The sequence below is a fragment of the Rhyacophila brunnea genome, unplaced genomic scaffold (assembly GCF_057557595.1).
Source record: "Rhyacophila brunnea isolate RB1 unplaced genomic scaffold, BYU_Rbru_1.0 scaffold_13, whole genome shotgun sequence".
Classification (NCBI taxonomy): domain Eukaryota; kingdom Metazoa; phylum Arthropoda; class Insecta; order Trichoptera; family Rhyacophilidae; genus Rhyacophila; species Rhyacophila brunnea.
In genome coordinates this window covers 16954897-16981386 of record NW_028232785.1, presented here as the reverse complement: position 1 = coordinate 16981386, position 26490 = coordinate 16954897, and the positions used below count along the sequence as shown (strand labels likewise).

Genomic DNA, 26490 nt, shown 5'->3' with positions numbered 1-26490 from the left:
TCTAGTCTTAGTTCAATAAAAAGAAATACGTATGACTAACAAAGTTTAATGCCGGGTCCACATTGGCAACATTTCGCGCGACAACCTCGTTAAATTTTACGATAATTATCATAATTGCTTAAGAAATTTTACGATAATTATTATACTTATCGTAAATTTTAACGAGGTTGTCGCGCGACATGTTGCCAATGTGAACCCGGCATAACATACACTGTGTATATGGAATATCAACAGCCAACCTCCACCCTTCGCTACTGCCACATTCTGACATTTAATTATTCCACGTGATTCTTTTTATGTCTTGTAAGATCAGACATATATGCATAACTTTTTCGACATATATCACATTTGTACGGTTGATCATATAAGTGTTGATTTTTAATATGCCTTCTTAAAGTAGAATGTTTTAAGTATTCAACTGGACAAAGTTTACATCTAAATATTTTATCAGCCGTCGTATGAACTCGACGATGTGAAACCAGAGCACTCGTTGTTCTGTATGTTTTCTCGCAATCGGAACATTTATGTGGTTTTTCACCAGTATGAGTCAATCTATGCCTTTTTAAATCTCCCAGTTTGTTGCAATTATACGAGCAAATATTACATTGGAGTTTTTTAATACCTGTGTGATTGGTTTTGTGAAATTTAAGACGTTCGACGTATGCACTCTTATATGGGCAAATATCACATGCATACGGTTTTTCATCTGAATGGCACTTTTTATGTACTTTCAAGTAAAGATCCGATTTGAATATTTTCGGGCATTCGTCACATGCATACAATTTTTCATCTGAATGGCACTTTTTATGTACTTTCAGGCAAGAATACGATTTATATGTTTTCAGGCACACGTCACATTTAAATTTTTCAGTTGTGTGCCGCCTGTTGTGTTTTTTAAAAACACGCAGGTTGTCACACGTATAAGAACACACGTCACACAAATACGTTTCTGCAGCTTTCGTATCATTTTTAAGTTCATTGTGTGACTCATAAGTTTGACAAGGATTTTCATCATAAACTATTCTATAATATTTAGTTTTATCTTCTGTAATAATTGTATTATGAACCATTTTGTGATCATCCAAATCACCTTTGCATTCGAATACAGCATTGCATATGGAGCAAACGAAATTCTGTGAACGATATTGGGACAATATTTTTAATTTAAGACTGGTTATTTTAAAACAACTGTTAAACGATTTTTCCTGTGTAACATTTCGTTCTTCGTTAGATATATCTACTTGACATTCGAAAGTTGCAGCTTCAAGATGTTCTGTAAAAACTTCGTCCTTTTCCGAGTTGGCCATTGAAACTATATCCGTATTCGAGTTTTTCTTCAGTTCAAAACTCGATGTGAAAGAGTTCAATTCTGATGGACGGACCAGATCATGACTACTACGGGTTTTCCACTGACTAAATGCTGAAGGGCGTGAGGCCAAGTCGTGGAGAGGGCTGATTGACAGTTGTGTCATCTGAGCCACCATTCTCTTCCATACATCCTTCTCAAATGTACTGTTCGTTGGGTCTCTATGACTGTGTACCAAAGTACGTGGTTCCAGGCCATCGAGAGGACTTGGCATTGGCTGTATCATTTGGGCTACAACTCCCTTCCACAAGTTTCCGGCGAAGAGAGAGCAGGTCAGATTTTTATGAGAGTCCATCTATAAATTGATACATATATATTAGACAGGCACATACGAGTTCAATAAATATAGATGAAAAAATTAGAATTTAGATTTTTAAAAAAGTAGATTTAACGTAACGTTTCGACTTTGACGCACAGGTAGTGACACCCGAAGAGGATTGTCATTATGGTCCACATCAGATCTGGTATAAGAGTGTTGCTATTGCGCACGATTAATTTAAAAAACACGCATAATTTTTAAAATCTCAAAAATGTTTTGTAAAAAAGGGGGGGTTTCATGATTATTTTCGTCACACCAGTAGTGATGCGGCCCGCGTTATTTTACAAATATATGTATTTGTCCCGAAGAAAAAAAAGGTTGAGTATCATTGTTTTGGGGGGTTAGGTCGCAACCAGCTTTCAGTCTCACAACCAGGAGTTTTTTTTTTTTTTTTTTTTTAAATATAGTTAAGTATTACATCCTTAAATATATTAACCCTTAATAATGCATAGTTCGGTAGGGGGGGTTGGATTAGATAAATTTGTTAGATTGTTTGAATATTATAAAGCCATTATCATGTATCTTAAATAAGCACTGTATCCGTCAGACGTTGACTCAGGGCCATGTCCCATAGACGTATTGCGTGGTCGTGATAGAACATTCGGAACATTTCTAGGAATAGCAGTTCCAGTACGATCGTCAATAAACTTCTTGAAAATGACCCATACGTAATTCACATATGTTTTAAATGTGGAAAACACAGTTAACAGATACCTACCACACCAGTATATTATTACTTATGCAGGATACAACTATAATCATTATTATATACTTATAATAAACATGATTAAATATGACCTATCGATGACAGAACCAAAATGAGACAATCGAGATCTAAAACGTAACACAATATTACATAAACCCAGAAAGAAAAAGGTACAATTGACTTTCCATATCTACTTTAGGTTTTCATTGTTTCAGGGTATCTTCAGTGTTAGGTCAATTCAGCAAGTATATGGAAAAATCCATCTCCTGCCAACGGCCATTTTACATTTCATTTTGCTTCTGTTATCATGCTTAGTTTTTATGAAATACAATTATTGTATGATTTTTAATTGTTTACATAGTACCTACGAATAATTTGGTGTGGCGTAGGTTAACTGTGATTTCTACGTTTAAACATATGAATTATGGGCCTTTTATCGAGTATTCCGACGATATGAAGTATTGTAGCTTTCCTTGATTATGTAGGTATACCTACAGTAGAATTGACATGGGTATTATTACCTACTACTGTAGATTAGAGTAGGTACTTACATATTATTTTGCTACTTTAATAATCATTATTCATTAAGAATTATAATATTATATTATCGAATCAAGAACAACTTACCCCTCAGCACATTACATTAGCTTTAATTATTCGATAGGGCAACGCAGTAGCACTGGTTTTGTTGAGAAATGTAATATATCGACGGTGAAACGTTGACTTATTGTAAACTAACCTCAAAATTTGTTGACGTCTCACTACGATGAGCGAAGTGTTGCATGTTGTTCGTCCATGTTTGATTTCTTGAGATGTTTACCAATTCTGAAGTTGTAGTTAAGTCGTCTGAATCCATCTCAAGCTCTTCAAGATCGGATTCCATCGCTTACAGTAAAGTTGTAATTATTAATCCTCCCGAGTAGGTAACTATAAATTATATAGGTATGTTGTCTATGTAGGTATAACGAAATATTGACAATCGACAGCTCTGACCATAGACACTAAAACGATCGATAGACAAAGTTGTGTAGGTACACACCACCGTAAATGCTTCAAATACCTACACTCTATGATATTTGTCGAAAAACCCGTTTATTTTGGCGTCCTGTGTCACAGAGTGTAAATACGATGTCATAGACTGTCACATATATGTCAAACGATCTATGACAGCCTTCTATGTCATAGATTTTCGAGTCAGTGTAAACACATCGGTAATTTTGTGTGACACTCGTTCCATGTCTGTGACATCTATGCCAAACATGTTGTCTTATATTATTGTTTATGTTTCATAGATCGCGCGAGAAGTGTTTTTCTGTCTTTTATTTCAAACGCCATCTTGACAATCTTGAGTCTTGACTATAATAACGAAACAGAATACCTAGTACAAAAAATGGAGAATGAAGTCGCAAATCGTGTTGGAGTGGACGGATGAAGCCTGACCTGAAACTTAAACAGTTAAAACTGTAACTGTTGGCATCATTTTGTTAAATACTGTTAGCATTCCGTATGTTCAAAACAATTTTAGATTCACTTTTTATTAAATGTTATTTCCCAAAATAAACACTGAAACTCTAGTTTATTATGAATGGATGGTGAATCATTGCGGTTATTAAGCTGATTACTAACAGTCACGTAAAATTACAAAAACTGTACCAAAGCAGGTATACAATGCAATAAAAAGAAAAAAACGAAAAAAAACAATTTGACTTATTTGTAAGTAATTATATGCCGAGATGCGCTGTTCTCGTTATGATTGAGGAAATGCTGAAGATCATTTTCGTACCATTGTTTTGTTTAGACAATAAGTGTGTATTTTTATTACCAAAAAGATAGTTTCCCGAAAAATACCTTTCAGTATTGCGGCAACACTTTTCTAACATTACCTTGAAAACAGTGTTGCCAACCGTACTATAATTATAGTATTCGTACTATAATTTTGGTCCGCGTACTATGTACGATATAAAATATGTATAGTACGCCCAAAATACTATAATTTTGAAAATCGTACTATAATTTCATATAAAAGTACTATAATTTTGCATTTGCCATTTCGCAATCGAGTGGTCTCCGAAAATTTGAAAATCTGCGGCCCGCGAAGAAATATTTTTCCACTTTCAAAATATGGCAACACTGCTTGAAAAGAACCTGTCATTCCTGTCTGTCACGTAACACGTTGCTTTTGAAATATATACCCATAACATGGATGTAAAGCAAGAATGTGACAGAGAACACTTTGATACAGAAGGCAAGCCTTTGTTTGACACACAGACTAGCCGTCCAAAGAGGCCGGACGTTCGCACTCATGTAAAGCAGGAGAATGCCGACATTTCAAGTTGCAATTTCGAGGTTAGTTTTTGGAAACTAAATTCTTTTACAATCAATTTAGATTGAGAATAACAACGATTAGTTTAATATTATAAACTGTGACTTTTTTACAAACTATGTAGGAACATAAAGTGATATTATACTTCGTTTCAAAAAATTACTTGATTATACTATTTGACAGCTACGATACTTCTGTGACATTATAGGTTAGGTTATCTACTAATTCATGTTACATAATATAATTATTTTACATTGTTATATGGATGTTACGTGAACTGAAACTGGTTTTACCGTGTTTACAAAATATAATAATGCTTCTTTCAGTACCTTATGGCTGACTTCTCTAATATAAAATCTGAGACAGAATCTGATGATCAACAAGCCATCGTCAAGCGTGAGATTATTGAAGATGTTTCACACCCGTTATATGATGAAGATCCTCAACCGGGTTGTTCGTATTCAGATCACAGGCAAATTGTAAGTAGATATAATGTGTACTTTCTTATATAGAAGGTTGGAATTTGCAAATGCATCTTTGAAACTCATTTCACCATTATTAAATTCGCTCAAACGTTTCATTTACCTAGTGGTTTTAGTTCACACTAATATTTCAATTCGCGATTTCATTTCGCGATTCAATATGCAAGCGACTGCTCGCAGGTCGCGCGGTTTTTCTTTATTTATTTTTTACATCGCGTGACAACGCTTACGACTCTCTCAGTAAAATTGACATGTACGCATTGCATTCAAGAATATTTGCCGATAGACAGGGATATAATTATTTAGGTATATAATGCACCATTTGTTGAGTTAATTTTGTTTGTCGGCATGCATTATCTCAAATGCGGGTAAATATCAAAACAAACACCTGAAACCTAATGTCATAAAACTCATAAATACATAAATGTATTTTGTTGCGTTTCTTCAAAAAAGACATGAGTGCTTACTACGTATAGACGGCGATAAAGATTGTAAATCACAAAAGACGAAAAGGTCGGTATGATGAAAGGAATAATTGTGTTGTGCCTAATAAAATAATTAATTTTAGTTGCATGACAAAACTAAGGTCATTATTTTATAAAGTCTCTTTTTCTTCTGTATTCATCTTATTGAGCTGGTCGCCACACCGGGTTCCCCTAAGCCCGGTCCTCCAGACTAAAGCCCTATCAGCCCCCCCTTGTGGGGACCATGGGCAGGATGCTAGACTCCAATGATAAGATAGATTGGTGGGTGATAAAATTTTGAAACCTACTCGGTTTATTACCCTCGCCATCAAAACTACTACAGGCAACGTTAATAAAAATGACAATCTAAATGATGAGATGATTTTCTAGAAATTAACACCGCTATGGACAGAGATGCTACGTTGAGAGAGAATTTAATTATACTTACTGTATTGAGTGGGCGTTGTCCAGCCAGTTTAAATAGTATACTGGAACAAAGAAGTCGCTTTCGAGGTACAGAGCAATGAGTGCTATTTAATTACTTTGATTGTCTTGATACACACTCTCTCTGAGGTCAAGTATTGCCAACCGATAAATGCAATAATTATAAGTTGCGTGGATCAACGACATATTTTCAAATTAATTTTAACAATTTGGTAGTCTGTCGTGAAAAGTGAGGACAGTTTCACTGATCAGTTTGACAGTTAACCCTTACGTACGTTCTATTTAAGTAAAGAATTTCATTTATTATTTATAACAAATAACTGTCAAATAAATTAAATTTATGCAACTTTAGGGTACATTATGAAATTTTATTTATTTTAATATAATGAATTTAATATATACCAAGTCCATTCTTTTTGTAGGGTTCAACCCAGCAATGTGTCACATATAAACAACTATACATCGTGAGGAAAGATACAGTTGACGATAACCTGGCCAACATCAACATGGCAGAAGCAACCGATAACATCAAAAATATGATACAGCATTCAGAAATAACTATAGATGAACAAAACATTAAACAGGAAGTTCGGAAATCATACTTGCCAAAAGTGGTTCGAATTGTGTTGAAAAGAGTTGCACATTTTCCACGTTACTTTATTTGCAATAATTGTTATGGAGTATTTCAATCTGTAAATCATCTAAATAGTCACTACATCTCATGCACTAAGTCTCAGCATCTTAAGTTATACAAAACACATATTGGTAAAAAACCACATCAATGCGATGTGTGCTTAAAGAATTTCCAGCGAATGGATGTTCTCAAAATACATAAAATGACACACACTGGTGAAAAAGCACATCAGTGCGATGTGTGTTTAAGAAAATTTACTCAAATCAGTTATCTCAATAAACATAAAATGACGCATATTGGTGAAAAACCACATCAATGTGATGTGTGTTCTAAACATTTCTCTCGTATTGCTCATCTTAAAGATCATATAATGACCCATACAGGTGAAAAACCACATCAATGCAATGTTTGTTTAAAAAAATTCCAGCGAATTGGTAATCTCAAATTACATAAAATGATACATACTGGTGAAAAACCACATCAATGCGATGTTTGTTTAAAGAATTTCCTGGGAATTAGTAATCTAAATAAACATAAAATGACACATACTGGTGAAAAACCACATCAATGCGATGTTTGTTTAAAAAAATTCCAGGGATTTGGTCATCTCAAAATACATAAAATGACACATACTGGTGAAAAACCATATCAATGCGATGTGTGTCTAAAAACATTTACTCAAATCAGTCATGTCAATGCACATAAAATGACACATACTGGTGAAAAATCACATCAATGCGATGTTTGTTTAAAGTATTTCCAGCAAATTGGTAGTCTCAAAATACATAAAATGACACATACTGGTGAAAAACCACATCAATGCGATGTGTGCCTAAAGAATTTCACTCAAATCAGTCATGTCAATGCACATAAAATGACACATACTCGTGAAAAACCACATCAATGCGATGTTTGTTTAAAGAATTTCCGGGGATTTGGTTTTCTCAAAATACATAAAAAGACACATACTGATGAAAAACCACGTCGTAAGACTTGCTTCCAATCCAGTTTACAACATAATACCTAACTACCAATATATTGAGAAATTTAAAACTAACAGGATACGTAGCTATAATAATTAAAATGTCACATAACCCTCATCCTCACTGATGATTCTACAAGCGAGTCAAAAAGTACCGCATGAAAAATAAAAAAGTAATATTCCATAAAAAAAAATCTGATGCAAATCTGCATGCAAGTTTTAATTTTAAAAAATCTCGCACAAAGGTCCGAAGATGCCGTGCTCATCCAAATAATCTAAGACCGCGATGCAGAACCATATTTAAGCGCGTACGTCCTTAAGATACGCGCCTAACTTTATGGGTCTAATTTCGACTACTTAAGTTCAGTGAGAAAAACATATAGTATTCTTATTAGAATGCCTAAGTGGAAGACGGAAAGGAAATTTGTCATGTTTTTCATGTTAAAGCGGCTGCTTGACGTCTTATATGAACGCTTTTTATAAACTTATTAATTTAGTACCTATTATAAACGTATTTAGAAAGAATGTTTATGTATTATATTTGATTGACAGATTGTTGGTTTTAAATTCACTGACCAACCCACCGCCATACCATTAAAATTGGAAATAAATGTAGCAGTAAAATACCTTTTAATTTTTAGTACTATGGCTACGGCCGTCTGTTGTAGCTTAGCCACTGGGGAATGCCAAAAGAAATGGCGTATTTCAAAAAAACACTACCTTATTCTTAGGTCAATACTTATTATAAAGCAATCATTATTCGTAAGATGTTTATCACACTTGAATGGTCAAAGATTATCTTCAAACGTGTTGATCTTGCCCATTTTTTGAATAATAAAATGCCTAATTCTTGTCAAATTTGGGATCACAGAGATTATCAATATAATTTTTTATCGTAAATATTTCTAATTCTATTCTAAATTATACTAATGGTTTTATAAATGCGTTTTAAAATTGATAAATATAAAAAATCTTAACACTACTTCACATGGACGTACTGAAATATGACTATATTCTAAAACATTAGAGCGAGAGGGGGTTTAAAAGAATACCATTTTATTTAATAAAAATACTTTATGCAGTCATCAAATGTTTAAAATAAATATAAAAGATAATAAGGCTTCAAAATTATGTAAATAGATTATCTACAACGTTTAAGGAATGTCCAGGATCATGATTTCAATATAGCATAAAAGCTCCATTTTGACGTATGCTGAGCATGTCCGCCCTTTGTGTTTTTAGATGATTCATTTTAGTACATTTTATAGGCAAGCATCGCCTTCCAATGACTTTTCACCGGTGTATATAATTTTCAGAGATTCTTAAGTACGACAATTATACGTGCATTTATATGCGCTAGCTGACCCGGCCAACGTTGTTCTGCCATATAAATTATTTCAAGTGAATATTTTGGTTGTTTAATAAAAAATAATGAATGTATTGTAAGTGTGTGGGGATGGGATCTATGACAGGACGAAGAATAGAGCGGTGTAGACGATGGCCGCCGATAGAAAGAAAAAAAACACCAACCATTCATTTTCTCAATTCAATGTATTTCATTAAAGTAACAGACATATACATTGTTTGATCTCATAAAAGTTAAATGTAAAGTGAAAAAAAGTAATATATTTGTTATCCTAAAGTAGGAAAATGAAATAAAGAAAATCAATATTAATTTCGGAGAGCAATTGAGTATACAATATTTTTTGTGATTCCGTCTTTAGTCAACACAAATAAGCTTGATGGTTTGCCCATGTGAGAACATGCCACGTATAATTGTCCGTGTGAAAAACATGGTGTGCCCAAATCTAATCCGCAAACAGACATCGTTTGGCCTTATGACTTATTGATTGTCATTGTAAATGTCAATCTAATAGGAAATTGAACGCACTTTCAATTGGCACGTCTGTGAGAATCATTGGAATTCGTGGCAGCAAAACGTTTTCGGCTCGGAATTTGCCATTCAAAATGGTGGCTTCGATAATGTTTTTATAAATTTTTAAATGACCAATCGCGTGCCATTGCACAGCCGTGGTGGGTTCAAATTCCGAAGTAAAATAACCGGAGATCCAATTTACAGTCGTAGAAGGTGTGTTGACATGCCTGGCAAATCCAGTGAGTTCAAAAACTCTGTTGGATAATTTACAGCTTCGTTGGCATCGCAAACTGTATCGATCGATTTGTATGATACCAAGTCGCCTGGCAACGACTGCTGTATCTTGAAGTTTAAATCGTCGCAGTACACATTTTTTGCTGCCAAAATGGCTCTTTCTGCCAGCCTAGCATGATTTATGTATTGTGTGTGTACATCGGAAATGTGCGGTAAATGAGAGCATTTTGCGAATCAACGATTGTGCAGAAATTAATGGGCAATTTTATGCATCCAGTATTTCCATAGACAGAAACTTTTCCATCGCCGATATCTAACAATTGGTTAGCTAACGTATTGAATTATTTTAAACATACAAATATGTTGAACAGACAACGACATATATTGGAAATAACAATAATTGAAATTGAAATAACAACAATGATAAAAACAATAATTGAAACAGAATTGGTTTTTACCACTTGAAATGTACACTTTTTTTTTTTTACAATAAAATTCACGGCTTGCAAGGTACCGCCATCACCTACCGGCAGTAAAAAGGTTAAGTTTAAATTTTTTTATAAAAAGTAAGTGAATTTAATCAGAGCGTTGGAGCAGACCCGTTTTTGGGTTGCTCCGCTCCGTGACATAATACTTGCTCCGGCTCCGCTCCAGGGTCTGCTCCGCTCCGGGTAAAAAGTTTTAATAAGTATTATAATGTATACAAATGTTAGAAAATACATAAGTAGTTTTAAAATAATCGTCATTCTCATTTTTAATTGATTATATTTATCAAAATTACCGACAGCAAATCGTCTGTCATTATTTGCCTCTTCTGTTTAAAATAAGTGTGGTTATTTATCACTCGGCAGTGTTGCCATATTTCAAATTATTCCAGTGTTGCAAAGTTTCAAAATATATTATTTTCATTGGATTTTAGGACGAAAATTTAATAATAAAAAAACATCCGGCGCAGTGGAGCACTACAAATTTTCGGTGCTCCGGGTAAAATTCCATTGCTTCCATTTTAATATTTATTAAAAAACTGGGACGGCAGATTTATTTTTTTACATGAAGGGAAGGTGCCATTCGCCAATCGCTACTTTGATTACACCCAACAAACAAAGCCCATATAATACGACAATACAGCAAAAACGACAGCTGGAGATATTTCTTATTTTTTTGATTTCTTCTTCGAAAGATTCCAATCGGAGAAGAGGAACCTACAAAAAAAATATAAATTAACCGTTTCAAATAATGAATAATAATACAACTTACTAACAATTAGTGTTTTAAAGACAGTGGTTTAAAGATGCACAACATATTTACCAAAATAATTCGCAAAAAAAAATAATAAACGTCATGTTTAAGGCGAAAACTCCTCCTACCAGAGGCTCCTAGCGAATTAAAACGAAGCTTGCAATTTGATACATTTTTTTAAATATTTTTACATTTTAAAGTTTTTTAATTGATAAAACAATATTTTTCATTTTACGTCATCGATTGTAACCATACTGAAATATGATTTGATATGAATATAAAGGAATTGAAATTAAACAAACCGGACACGGTATCTAGGTACGGCATTGGACAATGAAATAATATGTTTTTTTATCACCGTAAAAATATATGGAACCCTAGTCGTGTGAAATACGTCTCTGTTTTGCATAGCTATCACAATTTCCAAAGCGAAATTTTGTGTACAAACGTCAAATAAACAATCGAACATAACAATTTATTTTTAAAGTCGTGAAATCCGTGTTATTTTGCATTAAAAAAAATAACGCGAAAGTATAGTTAGAATAGCCACGTACGCCTGACAGGAATGATGTATTTCGAAAATGTTACAAGTCACTATTTTGTTTTAGTGAAAATAGGGTACTGTTCGGTTATACCGGAGCCAGCGGAAAACGCATTTTGAAAATAGCCGATAAACTGGATTATTTGTTAGGTTAACCTAACCAAACCTAACCTAACCTAACCTAACCTAACCCAACCTAACCGAACCTAAACTAACCCAAACTAACAAATAATCCAGTTTATCGGCTATTTTCAAAATGCGTTTTCCGCTGGCTCCGGTATAACCGAACAGTACCGAAAATAGTGAAAGATTAAAAAAAATAGTAAAAGTTTTTCTGTAAAATATATTATTTCATACTAAGTGTTGTCTTCAAAAAACCACAAATAAACTTACCTTACATTTGTGTATTTAGGTACTTACCTACCTACCAAATTTATGAAGATCTTTGCAACTTATGTCACTCTTTCGAAATACAGCATTTTATCTCGGGATAATATTCGACCTTGTTTAGGAAAAAGGGCGTAACCCTCACAGAACAAATTTTACAGGAGCGGCAAAAAACCTTTTTTGAATGATTTTGGTTCAATATTAATAAAAAAAATAGGCACTGACATTGGGTGTAAGATGATTGATTTGGTGTTAAGTAGGTATATCTTTTTGATCTAATAATAATTAAAGAAATTATTACAGAAAAATCATTAAAATTACGGGTAAATACTTTTTTCCTTAAATGAAAACTTAATTAAGGCTCCATTAAAACCTGAATTTAGTTAATAATTCGGCTTTTGCGGCTTACTTCCTTTTTACAGAACACATATTTAGTTGTATACATTGTTAATATCTAATAAAAGCTCGTTTCGAAAAATCGAGGGTTACGCCCTTTTTCCTAAATATGGTCGAATATTATAACTAGGGCCCGAATTTATATGCAAGTGCATGTTTTGTTAGGGTTTATGCACAGAAATCCGTTTCAAAAGACGCAGAATCCAAAAATTAAATTTTATTGTCCATATAAATGCATATTTGCGACGTTAGAGCATATTATTTGAGATAGTAGTGCAAATTTCATTAATAAATGCATATTTTAGGGCTTTTGCATTTATAATTTTATCGTAACATTACTAAATTAGGTATATGCACTTGCATTTTTAATGCAATCCCCGAGCATTTCATTAATTTATCAGAAAAAGTGAAGTCAACTCGGGCACCTTTATTTACATTTTGCGCTATCACATGTGTGGACGTTGAAAGATCATTTTCTGCATATAAACATAATACTGACAGATATGCGGAAAATTAATTGCCAGAGAATATTGAAAAAAATATTGTAGGTAACTTATTTTTTCGGACAAAAAAACAGCAAATAGTATTTAGATTTAGGAATAGTTAAGTGTGTCGTTTTTGGTTTTAAGTTGCGCTTAGTTTCCATAGTTAACATTTACATTTTCCATTTCTTGTTCAATTATTTGTACCTACCTACCTACTTGTAAACAAATTATTTTGAAAATTGTAATTGATTAACTTTATATTGATAACCTATTTGTGTTTTTATGTTATTGTTTTATATTGCTTAAGATTATTAATGTGTTATTCGATTTTTTATCGGTAATATTGGGTGAAGTGGGTATTTACAATATTTTTATAAATTTAATAATTCATAATAATTTTTAACTGCATATTTCTTTGGTTTTAGTGTATATTTCAATGATTTTAAGTGCATATGTGCATGCATATTATAATTATGTTTTTTGTTGCATATAAATCGGCTCCCTAATTATAACTGTCTGAATACGATGCAGCATTTTTATCACTTCATTTTATTGCTTTTGGAGTTAAGTGAATAATGTTGGAATAGTCCTGCAGGTAAGTCCATATGAGGCGCTGAGTCGCTAAAGTGGCTCCTGAGGGTTTTTTGAGTATTGAGTAAATCACGAAAAACTGTTATGGACAGTGTGTTAACTTTATGTGTACCTAATTCAAGTGGTTTTGTATCTTCTAGGCCAATATTAAAAGTGAAATAAAACCTCAAATTCAATTTATATGCGGCAATATTCCAAATAAATCCATTTTAATTGTCCGGAGAGAGGACTTGAGTCACTCGCTGTCGCAAGGAGCAAAATTTGTTACTCACATTTTGACATTCCATGTCAATAGAGTCGAATTTGGCACTTGCGGGAACATGGTCGGCCGGAAATGACAGCTCAGTATATTTCGTAGCCATACCTACCTACTAGCTGGTAGGTCTTTTTTTACATTGCATCTATTTAGCTTTTAAAGTGGTATACATACACACATACATACATACATAAAAAAGCATTTTTTCGGAATAATGAATCGTTGTTTATCAAGAAGCAGCAAGCAAGAAATTACAAAGTATACAAAATAAAAGAATAAGTGATTTCTGGGGATGATTGGAAATAAGTTGATTAAATAAAATATTAGTACAGTATAATCTCGTTAAGGAGGGGTCCCTAAAAATTTGATTTCGAATAAAAGATAATCGCCATATATACAAAATTTTTCGAAAAATTTTGTTTTTTTGTAACTTGTGGGGACTATTAAGTATGAAGTAGGTAACGAAAAATAATTTTAATCAGTGTTTGCTGGAGTAAAGCCAAAAAACGAATTCGATGATGTAAGTCGAAACATGTGTCTACTTTTAACTAATTAAATACATCTCAAAAAGTATGTTTTTAAACCAAACGCAATCCTATGAGTAATCATATCAACATGTAAGTCATTTCCCATGACTTATTGAAATTATCAGAGTTGGTCTATGGCATTAACCAATATTAGGGTAGCGCAGTGCCCAACCAAACCCATACCTACACGGGTTATCACCATTTAATATAGATATGTAAATATATATATAAAGACCTTTAAGGCGGTTATGTTAATTAATTTATCATAATTATGGATTCGCTTATAAAGTCGTCAAATGATTCAAAAATGTTCAATTAATAAGGGTCCCAATAATAATATTTTTTGACACAAACTAAAATTATGTTAAAAACTTTTATTTATAAATCTTAATTACATCACGCTTAATATCCAATATTTACGGCATACTTAAAAAAAACGCATACGAAACTAAAAATTAATATGCGACACCACTGGATTATTCAAACAACTATAGCAAAAATTAATGTTTGGAATGCCCATTTTCAAATACTTTTCCTGGCGTAACGCATTACATCTGCAGCCAGCTGGATTTCTTAAACGCTTCCTTGATTCTTCTGGTTGAGATTCCTTTACACTAACTAATGAAACATCCGTTATTAATTAATAAAAACAATCAAATAGACGAAGCAAAATCATGACTTTTTCACTGTACACACGTGACCAGTTTGACACGATTGTAGAGAGAATTTAAAGTAGGTTTAAAATCAGCATTTGAATGGCGGCGTCTGATTGGTCGGTTATGAAGAGACAATTTAGCGACTCATTATTTTTTCAAAGAGCGCGCTTGGCAACTCACGTCAATATTTATTTTGATTTTTTGACGAAATTGGAAGGAATTTGAAACTCTTAAATGGAAAAGTTAGTATCTAGTTAGTTAGTCTAGTTTATCAAAAAATCACCAGGAGCCAGTTTAGCGACTTAGCGCCTCATATTTTATGTAGGTAGGTAATTGTATATGATTAATAATAATTATTTTCTTTTATTGTGTTCACTATCAATTTTTATTCATGACTGCATTGTATTATTGATTCATTTAAAATATTATGTGTTGATGATATTGTAATGAAATCAGTGGCGTATCGTGGGGGTAGGCAGATTGAGCGTCGCTTGGGGGCGGCAGTTACCCGAAGGGCGACTAATCGAGAAGAATCATTAGGTATAGGTATAGCTAAAATAAATAATAAAGGAAATTTCTTTTCATTAAAAAATCAGCTCACTGGTTGGAAAAAAAGTGTATCAATTACTATTAAAGATAAAAACAGGACTGTATTTTTTTTGTCGGGTTCGCGATGTCTAGTTTACTTCCGTTGTCCTTGGACGTCACGTCCTTGGTGATCAACCATGACATGCGCAGGTTTGCGAATTACATTTGAATTATAGGTAGGTACATACGTACCTAATTTAAAATTTATCAAAATATTTTTACCAGTCCCTCGCGAGTTTTGGAAGTTGTTACATGTATTTTAAAATGTACCTATCTGAAACCGTGGACTCGCAATATTTGTCTATTGAAGCAGAGATGGCATTTAAATTAGGTTTAGTGGTACTTATAGGTATTGTTAGTAATGTATCCATACAACACATTTCTTAGATATTGGTGTCATTAAAGGATGATAAAAACACGGTATAAACAATGGGGCGGTATTTTGGTGCTGCCTAGGGGCGGCATTTTGTCTTGGGACGTCACTGAATGAAATAGTGATGTTATCCAATTTTATAACAATTTTAATTTTATTGTTAGGTATTGACAAAGAATTATTGGACAGATAATGCAATGCACCTATTGGTAGAATATTTGTGTCGCCTTTTGAATTTGTTTGGTAAATACCTGTATTATAAATATTTTTCAGTTGAAAACGTCCCTTTGAGGCGGACGAAACCGGTCGAAATTTATTTATTAAAAGTGGAATAACTAGGTACCAAAAAAAAAATTGCGTTTTAATTACCTTGACCACCAACTCGCTGGCATCTTTAGAATCTTCCCTAATGTTAAAGCTTTCAATTTCATCATGGGCGGCGATCTACAATCAGGCATTATACATTGTTAACAGATATAAAAAGGCTAAAAATATTTTTTATGATAACTATTATAAATATCCTCGAAAGTGCTTCAATACAATATTATTTTCCTGTTTGGTGAATGTTTGTAAAACAGAGTGGTTGGTATAATATAATTGGTATTCTCTCAGGAGCAATAATTATCAAAGACGTCACCATGCACCAGTGACGAAGGGTGGAGGTAGGCTGTTAAGATCCACCATAAATAGATACAGGCCAATACATCAGGTCATGGCCCCCACATCCGGAAGCGGGTCCCCATACCTATCGCTAATGTGAAGGGCAGTGTGATATTTTACATTAGTGTTCCCTAAATGGTATTCCACGGAACACCAATGTTCTTTTAGGTCAAATTAAGGGTGTTTCATGTATTTTTAGCGATTTTCGTAATTTTAATTAAATAAGTTGTAGGCACTCAGCATCATAAATTATAATGCACTAATTGCTACCCCCTGTGTGATGGTTAAGTAACCCTTCGACATATTGGATAAATAGCCATTTTTATAGTCAGGAAACACACTAAAAATAATTATAAAATAAAACTCTACAAATTAATTATCATTTAACTTTATTAATCTTCATTATATCATATCAAATTTATTTTAATATTATGTAAAAATTCTTTATATACCTAACAGCGCCGCGCGCGACTTTTTCACTATTAAAGCAAATTTTATATGTATGTATATGTCACTTAACTGGCCACGCCGGGCCCCCTCTAAGCCCTGTCAGCCCCCCCCTTTGTGGGGGCCATGGTGTTGATTCAAGTGAGTAGATAGGTATATTAAAACTAAAAATAAACTGAAAGCCCTAATTTATACCTCTAACACAATTTTTAAAACGCTTCTGTTGTGCGTCACACATGCCATCATACTTAGCGATAGGTAGGGGGCCCGCTTTAGGATGTGGGGGCCATGATCAACACAATAGGTACAATAAAAAATTGTATCTTACAAACTCATATTTTAAATGATAATTACCCCCCGTGAAGTAGCGCCGCAGACGACTTTTTTTTACTATTAGAGAAAATTCGTTATCTGTGTATAACTCACACATCTGGTTGTACCAACCAGCCTGAGCAGCTCTTCCATTTCCGTACAAATTTTATGATATTTCCAGAGTATTTATATTGCGAACAACACAAACATAAACCCTCAAAATCAACCCACCCCGCACCACACTCGGTTTTCATGGGCGTATCAGAAGGCACTACGTTTTGGTGTTAAACATCAGCAGTATTTTTACGACTGGGTATGTCGCAGGAGCAAATACGACTGAGTCAGCACGCACCCAAGTGTGTTTTGACTGAGTTGACAGAGATTTTCTAATGAACATTTCCTATGGGAGAGAGTAGCACAATGAGCTTTCAAAAATCAATGATTAAATTTATTAATAAATTCTTCTTATTTTAACCATGTCCGAACCGAATTTGATAATACCAAGGGCCTCCGCGGAGTGGAAGTTTGTGGGTATTATCAGATTTTTGATTTTTTTTTTACGAGAAATTGATATAAGCCAATTATTCAACATATTAGGTCCATCCTCTGACTCAAAACACACATTGAAATAATTACAAGATAAAAAGAACTTTTTATATACAACGTTTTAAAATTTTCTGTTAAATCATATTATAAACTTGACTCGATAGCTTAAACGATCAAAAAAAATTGTACTTGATAGAAATAATACTGACATGTCATTTTGATTTCCATAGTAACGCACGTATATATTAATAATTTAGTTGCTACGACCCCAGCCCCTAGCAACCAATAATAGTGGATTGGATTACGGATTTCTTCCAAAATAACTTTTCATACAAAACAGATTCAACTGAAAATGAATTCAATTCTACTTAGAGATGGCTATAAGTATTAAAAAATGCATTGGCATCGTGTTCTGATATAAGTATTCTAAAAGTTTCAAATGTCTAGCTAGTCGGGAAGTTAGTTAAAAATCGATTGCAAGATTTGTACCGGACAAACAACCACCGGACAAATAAGAATACAAGATAGTAAAACGTTGTAGAATAATATTTGTATTTGTCAGACTCAGGATTCGAACCTGTGACCCACGACATTCTAAGCCGCTCGGCCATCGTGCAAAACACAACGCCAAAACAATACGGATATTATACAAAACTATGTGAACTTCTTCACGTCCGTACAAGTTAAGAACAGGTTCAGGAATAGGATCAGGCATTGCATTCTATTGTAGGTAATCAATAACTAGAAGGGAATGGGACAATTGGACGCCGCACAGTCGTAGACACGTATACAGAACGTAGAAGAGGAATTTTAATCAGTTTCTATCTACCACTTAGTAGTTTTAATTCATTTTACTCATAACATAATGTTTTTTATTGCGGATTGAGAATTGCCTAAGGCTTTATATAAAAATAAAATACTCTTTTTTCGTTGGAACTTAAACATAATGCCCGATTAAAATATTATTTACGTGTGCATATTTAAATTCTCACCAACTATTAAATCATAATATAATAATTTAAATATAAACAATTATATTAAATATTTTTTATAGATCCAACTAGAACTACCATCGTAATTGCCTACAAATTCAGTGGATGGACTTGAGATAATATTTATCAGGTAGTAGGTACCTATATACTTGTAAATCATTAATTTTTTTTTATCAAGACTTACCAAATTGGTGCTGTAGTCGGCATCTTCAATTATTGTGTTGCTCAATGTGGTTGTTTTGTATGTTGGATAACATTCAGTTTTATTTCTTACGATAGGTTCGATGACACTCTACAAAGTAAACAAAAACATAATCTTATAAGCAATAAACTGAAATAAAACTAACCCTCCAAACCAACCCACCCACACCACACTCAGTCATAATCGAGCGATCACGAGACCCCACATTTGTGTGAAGCATCAACAGTTTTTAGCCTGGGACGATACCCAAGACTTAGTACCTAGCCATCACATAACAGATTAATAAAATATAATTCCGATAGGCTGTGTCCCAATACACTACATTTTTACGCAGGGTTTTGAATGTGTGAGTGTCCTACGAAAATGAATAACGCATTGTTGAATGAGCGTCAGTACATAAAACGAAAGCAGTTGTCAGAACGAAATACAAGCGTGTTCTTCACATTTTCTCGTTTTCCGATATTCTTCCACACCCGTTAGGTTAGGTTGGGTTAGGTTCTCATTATTTCCCTGGTCGCTATACCTCAGTTGAGGCATGGTCTAAAAAGATCGTGGCTAGGCGATGCGCGGATTGCGGGTCGCGGGTGCAAATGACGCATGCCGAACGAAATATAATTTGTCGTATAAATCCAACATGCGTCAATTTAATGTTCTGTTTATTGTTCTATTAGTAACAATAATAATATATTCATTGACTTGTTTTGTTTTTCAAGTACTAAATTGATAACGTTTTTAGTCATCTTTACACGGTTTAAGAATTAATACCCCCGTCGCCATCACGAAACAAATTGACGTGTTCCCAGCTCAACGTTATCTCTCCGAATGCCAGCGAGTCCAAAATATCGTCGCGCCTATAGTTGAAAATTATTTTCAGTTTCACTGAAGTATCGTCTTAAGTATGTTTTGACTGAGTTTACAGATAATTTCTAATGAAAAATGACAATCTCCTACAAAGAATGTAGATAGATAGCTATATCCAATATTTTACTTTTAATACAACAATAATTATGGTAAAACACATATTATTGTTCTTTAATATAATAAAACGCAATTTATTGATTAAAAGTGAAAGAAGTACTTACTACAAAAAAAGTTGCGTTTTATTTAATTAAACAACAATACAATGCAGTTCCACCATGAATTGACAGTTAACAAAATAAAAGTAATTAAAAAACATATTCTTGAAATGAAACTAACCTTTTTAGTTTTTTCGATTGGGCGATCCAATTTTTTTTCATCGACGAATGATATCGACGTTTGACCCTCCGGACATTGAGACGGTGTGCCTCCGTCGGTTTGGTTTTCAGCTGGTCCATTTATAATATTCTTTGTGAAGATAACCCCCATTTTTCTGATATTATATTGTGAGAAATGAGTAAACAATACAAAGGAGCGATTGTACGGAGTTGACTGAAAATGGGACCTCTTGCATCAAAGGGGTAGGGGGTCTCTATAATGACGTATTGATTTATTACGTTGCAGTTAGGGAGGGGTATTATAAAATATGACTTCACATTCCCTACTGTGTTTCTAACCGATACCCAGCCATTGGTATCCATAATTAATATTGATTTAAAAATACATTCTCTACAATTAAATTTAAAAAAATGTTAGGTACCTACTAACAATTATTTAATTTAAAATATCATTCTTCCTATTTTTTACAATGATAGGTAACTTCATCCAAAATCTTTTCGGTAATAATATGCGTCTGATCCATTGATGATTCAAAAGTTAGCGGTAAAAAAGTAGGTCGATTTTACCGACAAGCACACCTGAGGTTTGCGGTCTGAAATTGTCGGTGGCGGGTCGACTAGCTAAGTAACTAGCTAACACATTAAAAATTGGTTCAAAATATAAAAAAAAAACTCTCGAAGCAATTATTTTACTTAAGGTTGTACCTCAGTTGAGGCACGGTCTAAAAAGATCGTGGCTAGGCGATGCACGGATTGCGGGTCGCGGGTGCAAATCACGCATGCCAAGCGAAATATAATTTTATGTTCTGTTTATTGTTCTATTAGTAACAATAATAATATATTCATTGACATGTTTTGTTTTTAAAGTAAATGGGTAACGTTTTTAGTCATCTTTACACGATTTAAGAATTAATACGCCCGTCGCCATCACGAAACAAAGTGACGTGTTTCCAGCTCAACGTTCTCTCTCAGAATGCGAGCGAGTCCAAAATTTCGTCACCTATAGTTGAAAATTATTTGGCGTTTCACTGATGTATCACCTTAATATAATATGCGGCTGTGCAGTGCAATTTAATCTGATATCGTAATGATTAACTGTGTCGTCCCGTGGGGGTAGGCAGATTGAGCATCACTTGGTGGCGGCAGTTACTCGAAGGGCGGCAAATCGAGTAGAATCATTAGGCATATACAGAAATATGTACATAAACTTAGTTATAACAGAAATATCTTTCTATTAAAAATTTCACCTTACTGGTTGGAAACAAAATATATTAATAATTATTAGCATACAAGGTTTAAACAAGAATGTTTTTTTTGTCGAGGTTGCGATGTCTAGTTTACTTCCGTTGTCCTTGGACATAATGTCCTTGATGGCCTGGAATGACACATGCAGAATGGCGATTTATATTTTTATTATATGTAGATACATACATACCTAATTAATTTATCCGAATATTTTTGCCAGTCACTCATGAGTTTTGAATATTGTCAGGAGTATTTTTTAATATATCTGAAACCGTGGACTATTGTCCTGTTAGTAATGTAACAACACATTTAGTAGTGTAACAACACATTTCTTAGATATCGGTTTCATGACATTATGGTAAAAAATACTGTATAAAAAAATGGGGCGGCATTTTGTCTATAGACGTCACTTATGATTAATATACATGCTAAATAAATGATAAATCGCAAGTACAATATTATTTTTAATTTTTTTATAGTCACCTACGTTTTGCAGACGACGTTGTTATCTTTGCTGTCGACTCCGAAAACCTTCAGAACAGGATGCTGGAGCTTGCACAAAGCAAGGTTAAATACAAAATGTTTCTAAGTCACAAGTAATGATAAACTGCTATGCTGAACCAAAAACGATTCGCATCAATGGCACTCAAATCGAGCTGATCAGCAACGTCGTTAATGATATATTAAGTTTATTGTCCAAGATAGAAGTATCTTGGACAATATACTAATATCAATTAGCGGCGGGCTCTCTGACGAGATTGCTATTAGAACCACCTGGCATGGGGTGCATTTGGGCGCCTGAATCATAGCTTCTACAGTGACCTCCCATTGTGTCTTAAGCATGACTCCCACATCTTGAAGTGGGCCCCTAGACCAGGATCTTTGGCGCCCCCCCTACCTATCGCTAGGGTTAAAGGCTGTGGAACTTTTTACAGAATCGTTTTCCAGATGTTGTTTCAGGTAAAATTTAATGTATTCCGTGTATTTTTAGCGATAGTTTTGTATTGTTGAATAAATCCATTTAAATCATAGAGTTGTCGACACACAAAAATCAAAAATTGCATCACACTACTCGACATTTTTACAATGTTAAAACTTAATAAAAAAAATAGCGCGCATGCGACTTTTTTCCACATTAGGGCAAATTTGGGATGTGTGTTTATCTCAATTATCAGGTCAACCCACCACGCCAGGCCCCCAGGAGGCTAGAGCCCTGTCAGCCCCCCTTTGTGAAGGCCATGGTCTTAAGCTGTGTTCAATCAATGCGTCCCACCAATGCTCACGAATATATTGTGTGAATCATGGACTCTTAATGTAAAAGAAATCGAAAAGTCACGAGTAGCGCAACGTGGCATGGAAAGATGCATGATGTGTACCAATGCAAGAGTGATGGACGTATATTATTAAATTAAATACGTATATGTATAAATACCTACCGCGTTTGTACGGTTTGTACCGTTATGCACCATTTTATGTCTTTTGAGAGTATTAAGAAGCTAACATTTATATGATCAAACATCGTATTCTGATGTTTTTTCACCGTTATGTGTCATTTAATGTGATTTTGAATCATGCGACTGTTTGAATGTAAAGGAACACACATCATTCGCATTCAGGCACACGCGCATCAGAAAACCACATAAATATTTTGTGTCCTCACCATGTTGAAACCGGAACTCCTGGAGCACGAGAGCTGTTAAATAAGTAGGTAGTTACTGTCTCCCAAAAGCAACCGAGAAATTGCACTAAGAATATTTTTTTATGATAAATTGACTTTGGGAAAACACAAAACGTTATGAATATGGTTTGGTTTAGGTATATATAAATAAAACACGTGAATGGGTATTTTATATCCCGGAGTAGGTATGTATATTTTATTGAACAGTAAACATCGACACAATAAAAATAACAGTAGGTACAACATACAATATATTTTTGGATGTTACAGTTACAGGTAGATTATAAGATAAAAACTGAAGGACCGCATGGATTTTTTTTTAGATTGCACTATTAATTAATATTACACTAAATAATTCTGTATTACAATGTTCACAATAAGTAAATATTTAGCTGATATTCTTAGTACATACATATTACATACTACCTACATTTTAATAATTACATTTTAAAACAATAATTTGGTGTATACATTTTGGCCATAGAGAGAGTCTGTAGATAGGGACTAGAACAATTTTATTATGTAGGTATGAAGGGACACCGGGAAAAAACGCAGTATTGAGGGCCCCATTATAATATATTAAGATTAAGCTGTTTTTTTTTTACAAAATATTAAATAACATTTTAATACATATTATGTTTTTATAAAATTACACTCCTTGCAAGTAAAATGATTGATATTTACGTGTCATGACTTTGAACACCACAAAAGTGCATTAACAAACACAATCTGTCATTAGGTGTGGCTGAGAAAATGTGCGATTCTGGGGATAAACCTCAACACGTGTTAGGGAATATTATGACGTAGGTAATTAATTTTCCATTTTTTTACTTTCCAAAGAAATTATCAATATCCTCAAATATCAGAAATATTGATTGCGCGTTTCGTTTGTTAAAAATGACATATTTACATTTATATTATTCATACATGTTTGAATTTATCCCACATTTCTTCACCAATCGTCCACACAGAAGAACGGTTAGAATATAAAGGTTCCACAAAAAAACACTGGCAGGTGTTACTGTCTTCCAAATTTACTCTGCTTACTATTTTTCGCTTATTTTAAAGTACATTCCCCATACCTAGATACTCCGTAGATCTACGCGATAAAAACCTGACCTGAAGGAACAAACACTAAACGCGTTCACCCACGAGTGGCTTAAGAATGCGCATGGTTTTACATAATATCACTGTTGGCCAGATGTTTATATTATAAACATCTTTTATTAAGATATTTTTTTTTAAGTTTCTGGGTATGAAGAATGCACGGTATTCGATGGTTGAAGCGATGAGATAATATTTTTTTGCCACGCCCATTAACGTCGTCTTAAAAAATAATAAAATTTTTATATATATTTTTTTTATAGACCATCCAAACAATTTTTCTATATGCGCACCTGATAATGATGGATTTGTTTTAAATTCAGAATTATTTAAAAATGCGTAGGTATTGGGTTATTTGATTAGGAATTAGGTGGATTAAAATATAGTAGATATTTACATATTATTAATTGGTAACAATAGGTACCTATACAGTAGGTATTACAAAAAAAACAAAGATATTTATGAGATGTTTAGCTGCAAGACCGTCAGTCGAATAATGACACAAGAATGCGTAGGTATGTGTCTTGTATAATATTATATAGGAAGTACGTAATAATTCGATTGATATGGGTACCTTATAATATTATAGCTAGTTCGGTTGATCACTAAATTTGTAGGTAGGTATATTAGCATAACATAGATTATACATTTAAAATAAGAATGTATGTATTCCGCAAAGTTATATTAATACCGTGGTTTCCATTGTACGATAATTGAACTAGAAACTAGTGATTCTCAACCTTTTCTTTTAGGCGGAATAGATATGTACTTGAAACATTTTCTAAGACCTCGAGGAAACTCTAATAATTGTATGACATATTAAGTGCCAGTGTTTAAAATTACAAACTGTACATAATAAATTATTATGAACCGTGACGTCCCTAGAAAAAATGCCGCCCCATTTTTTATACATTTTTTTTATCACCCGTGCTCGTGTCGTTTCTGGTCACCAAGGACGTCAAAGGGCAACAAAACTAAACTAGAAACCACAAACCCGACAAAAAATTAAAGTCCTGTTGAACCTTTTGTGCTAATTAATACATTTTTTCCGAGCCAGTGAGCTGAGTTTTTGAAAGGAAAGATATTTTCGTTATTAAGTATTCACTTTAGGTAGTTATTTATATAATATACCAAACGATTCTACTCTGTTTAACACCCTTCATGTAACTGCCGCCCCCAAGCGATGCTGAATCTGCCTACCCCCACGGGACGTCACTGATTATGAAACAGTCAACATACTAAATTGAAGCGTCTAATTGCCCTATTGAAGCGATTTTAGACAGTTCTGAGAAAAATGAGAAAAACTATTTTAGGTAGTTTTGAAAAAAATGATAAAAACTCATATCTATTAAATCTGTGAACTTTATGTATTTACCTATTATTTAATACGTACATTCGAAAGAGTATTTTGGCTTATCAATTTTATTTGTATTTGAAAAGCACACCCAACCATTTTAGCGGGTTTTGAAACTTACCTTAATTTTTGATCATACGTATTGACGGTGTTTGGCGTTTTTTAAAGTTCAATCTTTGACCATCATATAGGTAGCACAAATATCCATCTAAATACATATTGACACTAATTCAAAAAAATGACATATCGAGTTAGTACCAAAATGTTCTTTATTTCAAACTTAACCGTCTGGAAACCTTCTTAATAAATAAACAGTCTTTATTTTAAAGTCATCTTTTTTACGATTACTTAATTAACTCACATGATAGACCATTATTTCAAACATTTTAACAACTTCAAAGTCAAATTACTCAAAACTAGTATTCTCCAGTTAGTGTGTTCTGCCAGAACAGAGACGTTATTATCTAACATAAAAAAATCAAAAACCGTTTTAGGGGCTTTTGAAACTAGGTGCTTCAATAATATGTAGTAGGTATATGTCATACCATTTTATTTTAAATCTTATTTCCAACACGTTGTTTCATAGTATTAATGTACGTTTTGTTGGCGAGCTCGAGTGATTTTTTACGAAACCTCTGACCCACTGGGATCTGAAACTTATGTTGAATCCTGGCTGGGAATCATTTTTTTTGATAAAATAAGATCAAAGAGAGATGTTACCAAAACTTTACTGTACATTGACTAATTTGGAGGAAGAAGGTTCTCGGTAGGTACCAATAATAATTATTTTACCTCACTGTAACAACATTTAAGTTGTATGACTATTGTCCAAAAAGAAAGATAGAAATTGCACCACATGCGCATGATTTGTAAAAATTCATCAGA

The 26490-nt window shown here is 33.5% G+C and overlaps 2 protein-coding genes across 2 annotated transcripts; one reads left to right on the top strand and one right to left on the bottom strand.

Annotated features, from left to right (window-relative positions):
- Positions 1–226: 226 nt before the first annotated feature.
- Positions 227–3338, bottom strand: LOC147076690 (uncharacterized). The gene is made up of 2 exons (XM_085941320.1): positions 3131–3338; positions 227–1661 (listed from the first exon to the last, which is right to left on the bottom strand). The coding sequence occupies exons 1-2, from the start codon at positions 3272–3274 to the stop codon at positions 276–278; spliced, it is 1530 nt and encodes a 509-aa protein (XP_085797446.1). The 5' UTR covers positions 3275–3338; the 3' UTR covers positions 227–275.
- A 1186-nt stretch (positions 3339–4524) lies between these two features.
- LOC147076689 (uncharacterized) lies at positions 4525–8333 on the top strand. Its single transcript, XM_085941319.1, has 3 exons — positions 4525–4737; positions 5041–5193; positions 6527–8333. Exons 1-3 carry the CDS (start codon positions 4591–4593, stop codon positions 7763–7765), a joined length of 1539 nt encoding a protein of 512 aa, XP_085797445.1. The 5' UTR covers positions 4525–4590; the 3' UTR covers positions 7766–8333.
- Positions 8334–26490: the final 18157 nt, after the last annotated feature.

What these genes read in the sequence shown, in the direction of transcription:
- LOC147076690 (XM_085941320.1), bottom strand. Translation starts at nt 3,274, where the DNA reads ATGGAATCCGATCTTGAAGAGCTTGAGATGGATTCAGACGACTTAACT. An exon ending in AGACGTCAACAAATTTTGAG is followed by an intron (nt 1,662 to 3,130) that starts GTTAGTTTACAA and finishes ATCAATTTATAG; the next exon opens with ATGGACTCTCATAAAAATCT.
- LOC147076689 (XM_085941319.1), top strand. Translation starts at nt 4,591, where the DNA reads ATGGATGTAAAGCAAGAATGTGACAGAGAACACTTTGATACAGAAGGC. An exon ending in TTTCAAGTTGCAATTTCGAG is followed by an intron (nt 4,738 to 5,040) that starts GTTAGTTTTTGG and finishes TGCTTCTTTCAG; the next exon opens with TACCTTATGGCTGACTTCTC. An exon ending in ATTCAGATCACAGGCAAATT is followed by an intron (nt 5,194 to 6,526) that starts GTAAGTAGATAT and finishes TTCTTTTTGTAG; the next exon opens with GGTTCAACCCAGCAATGTGT.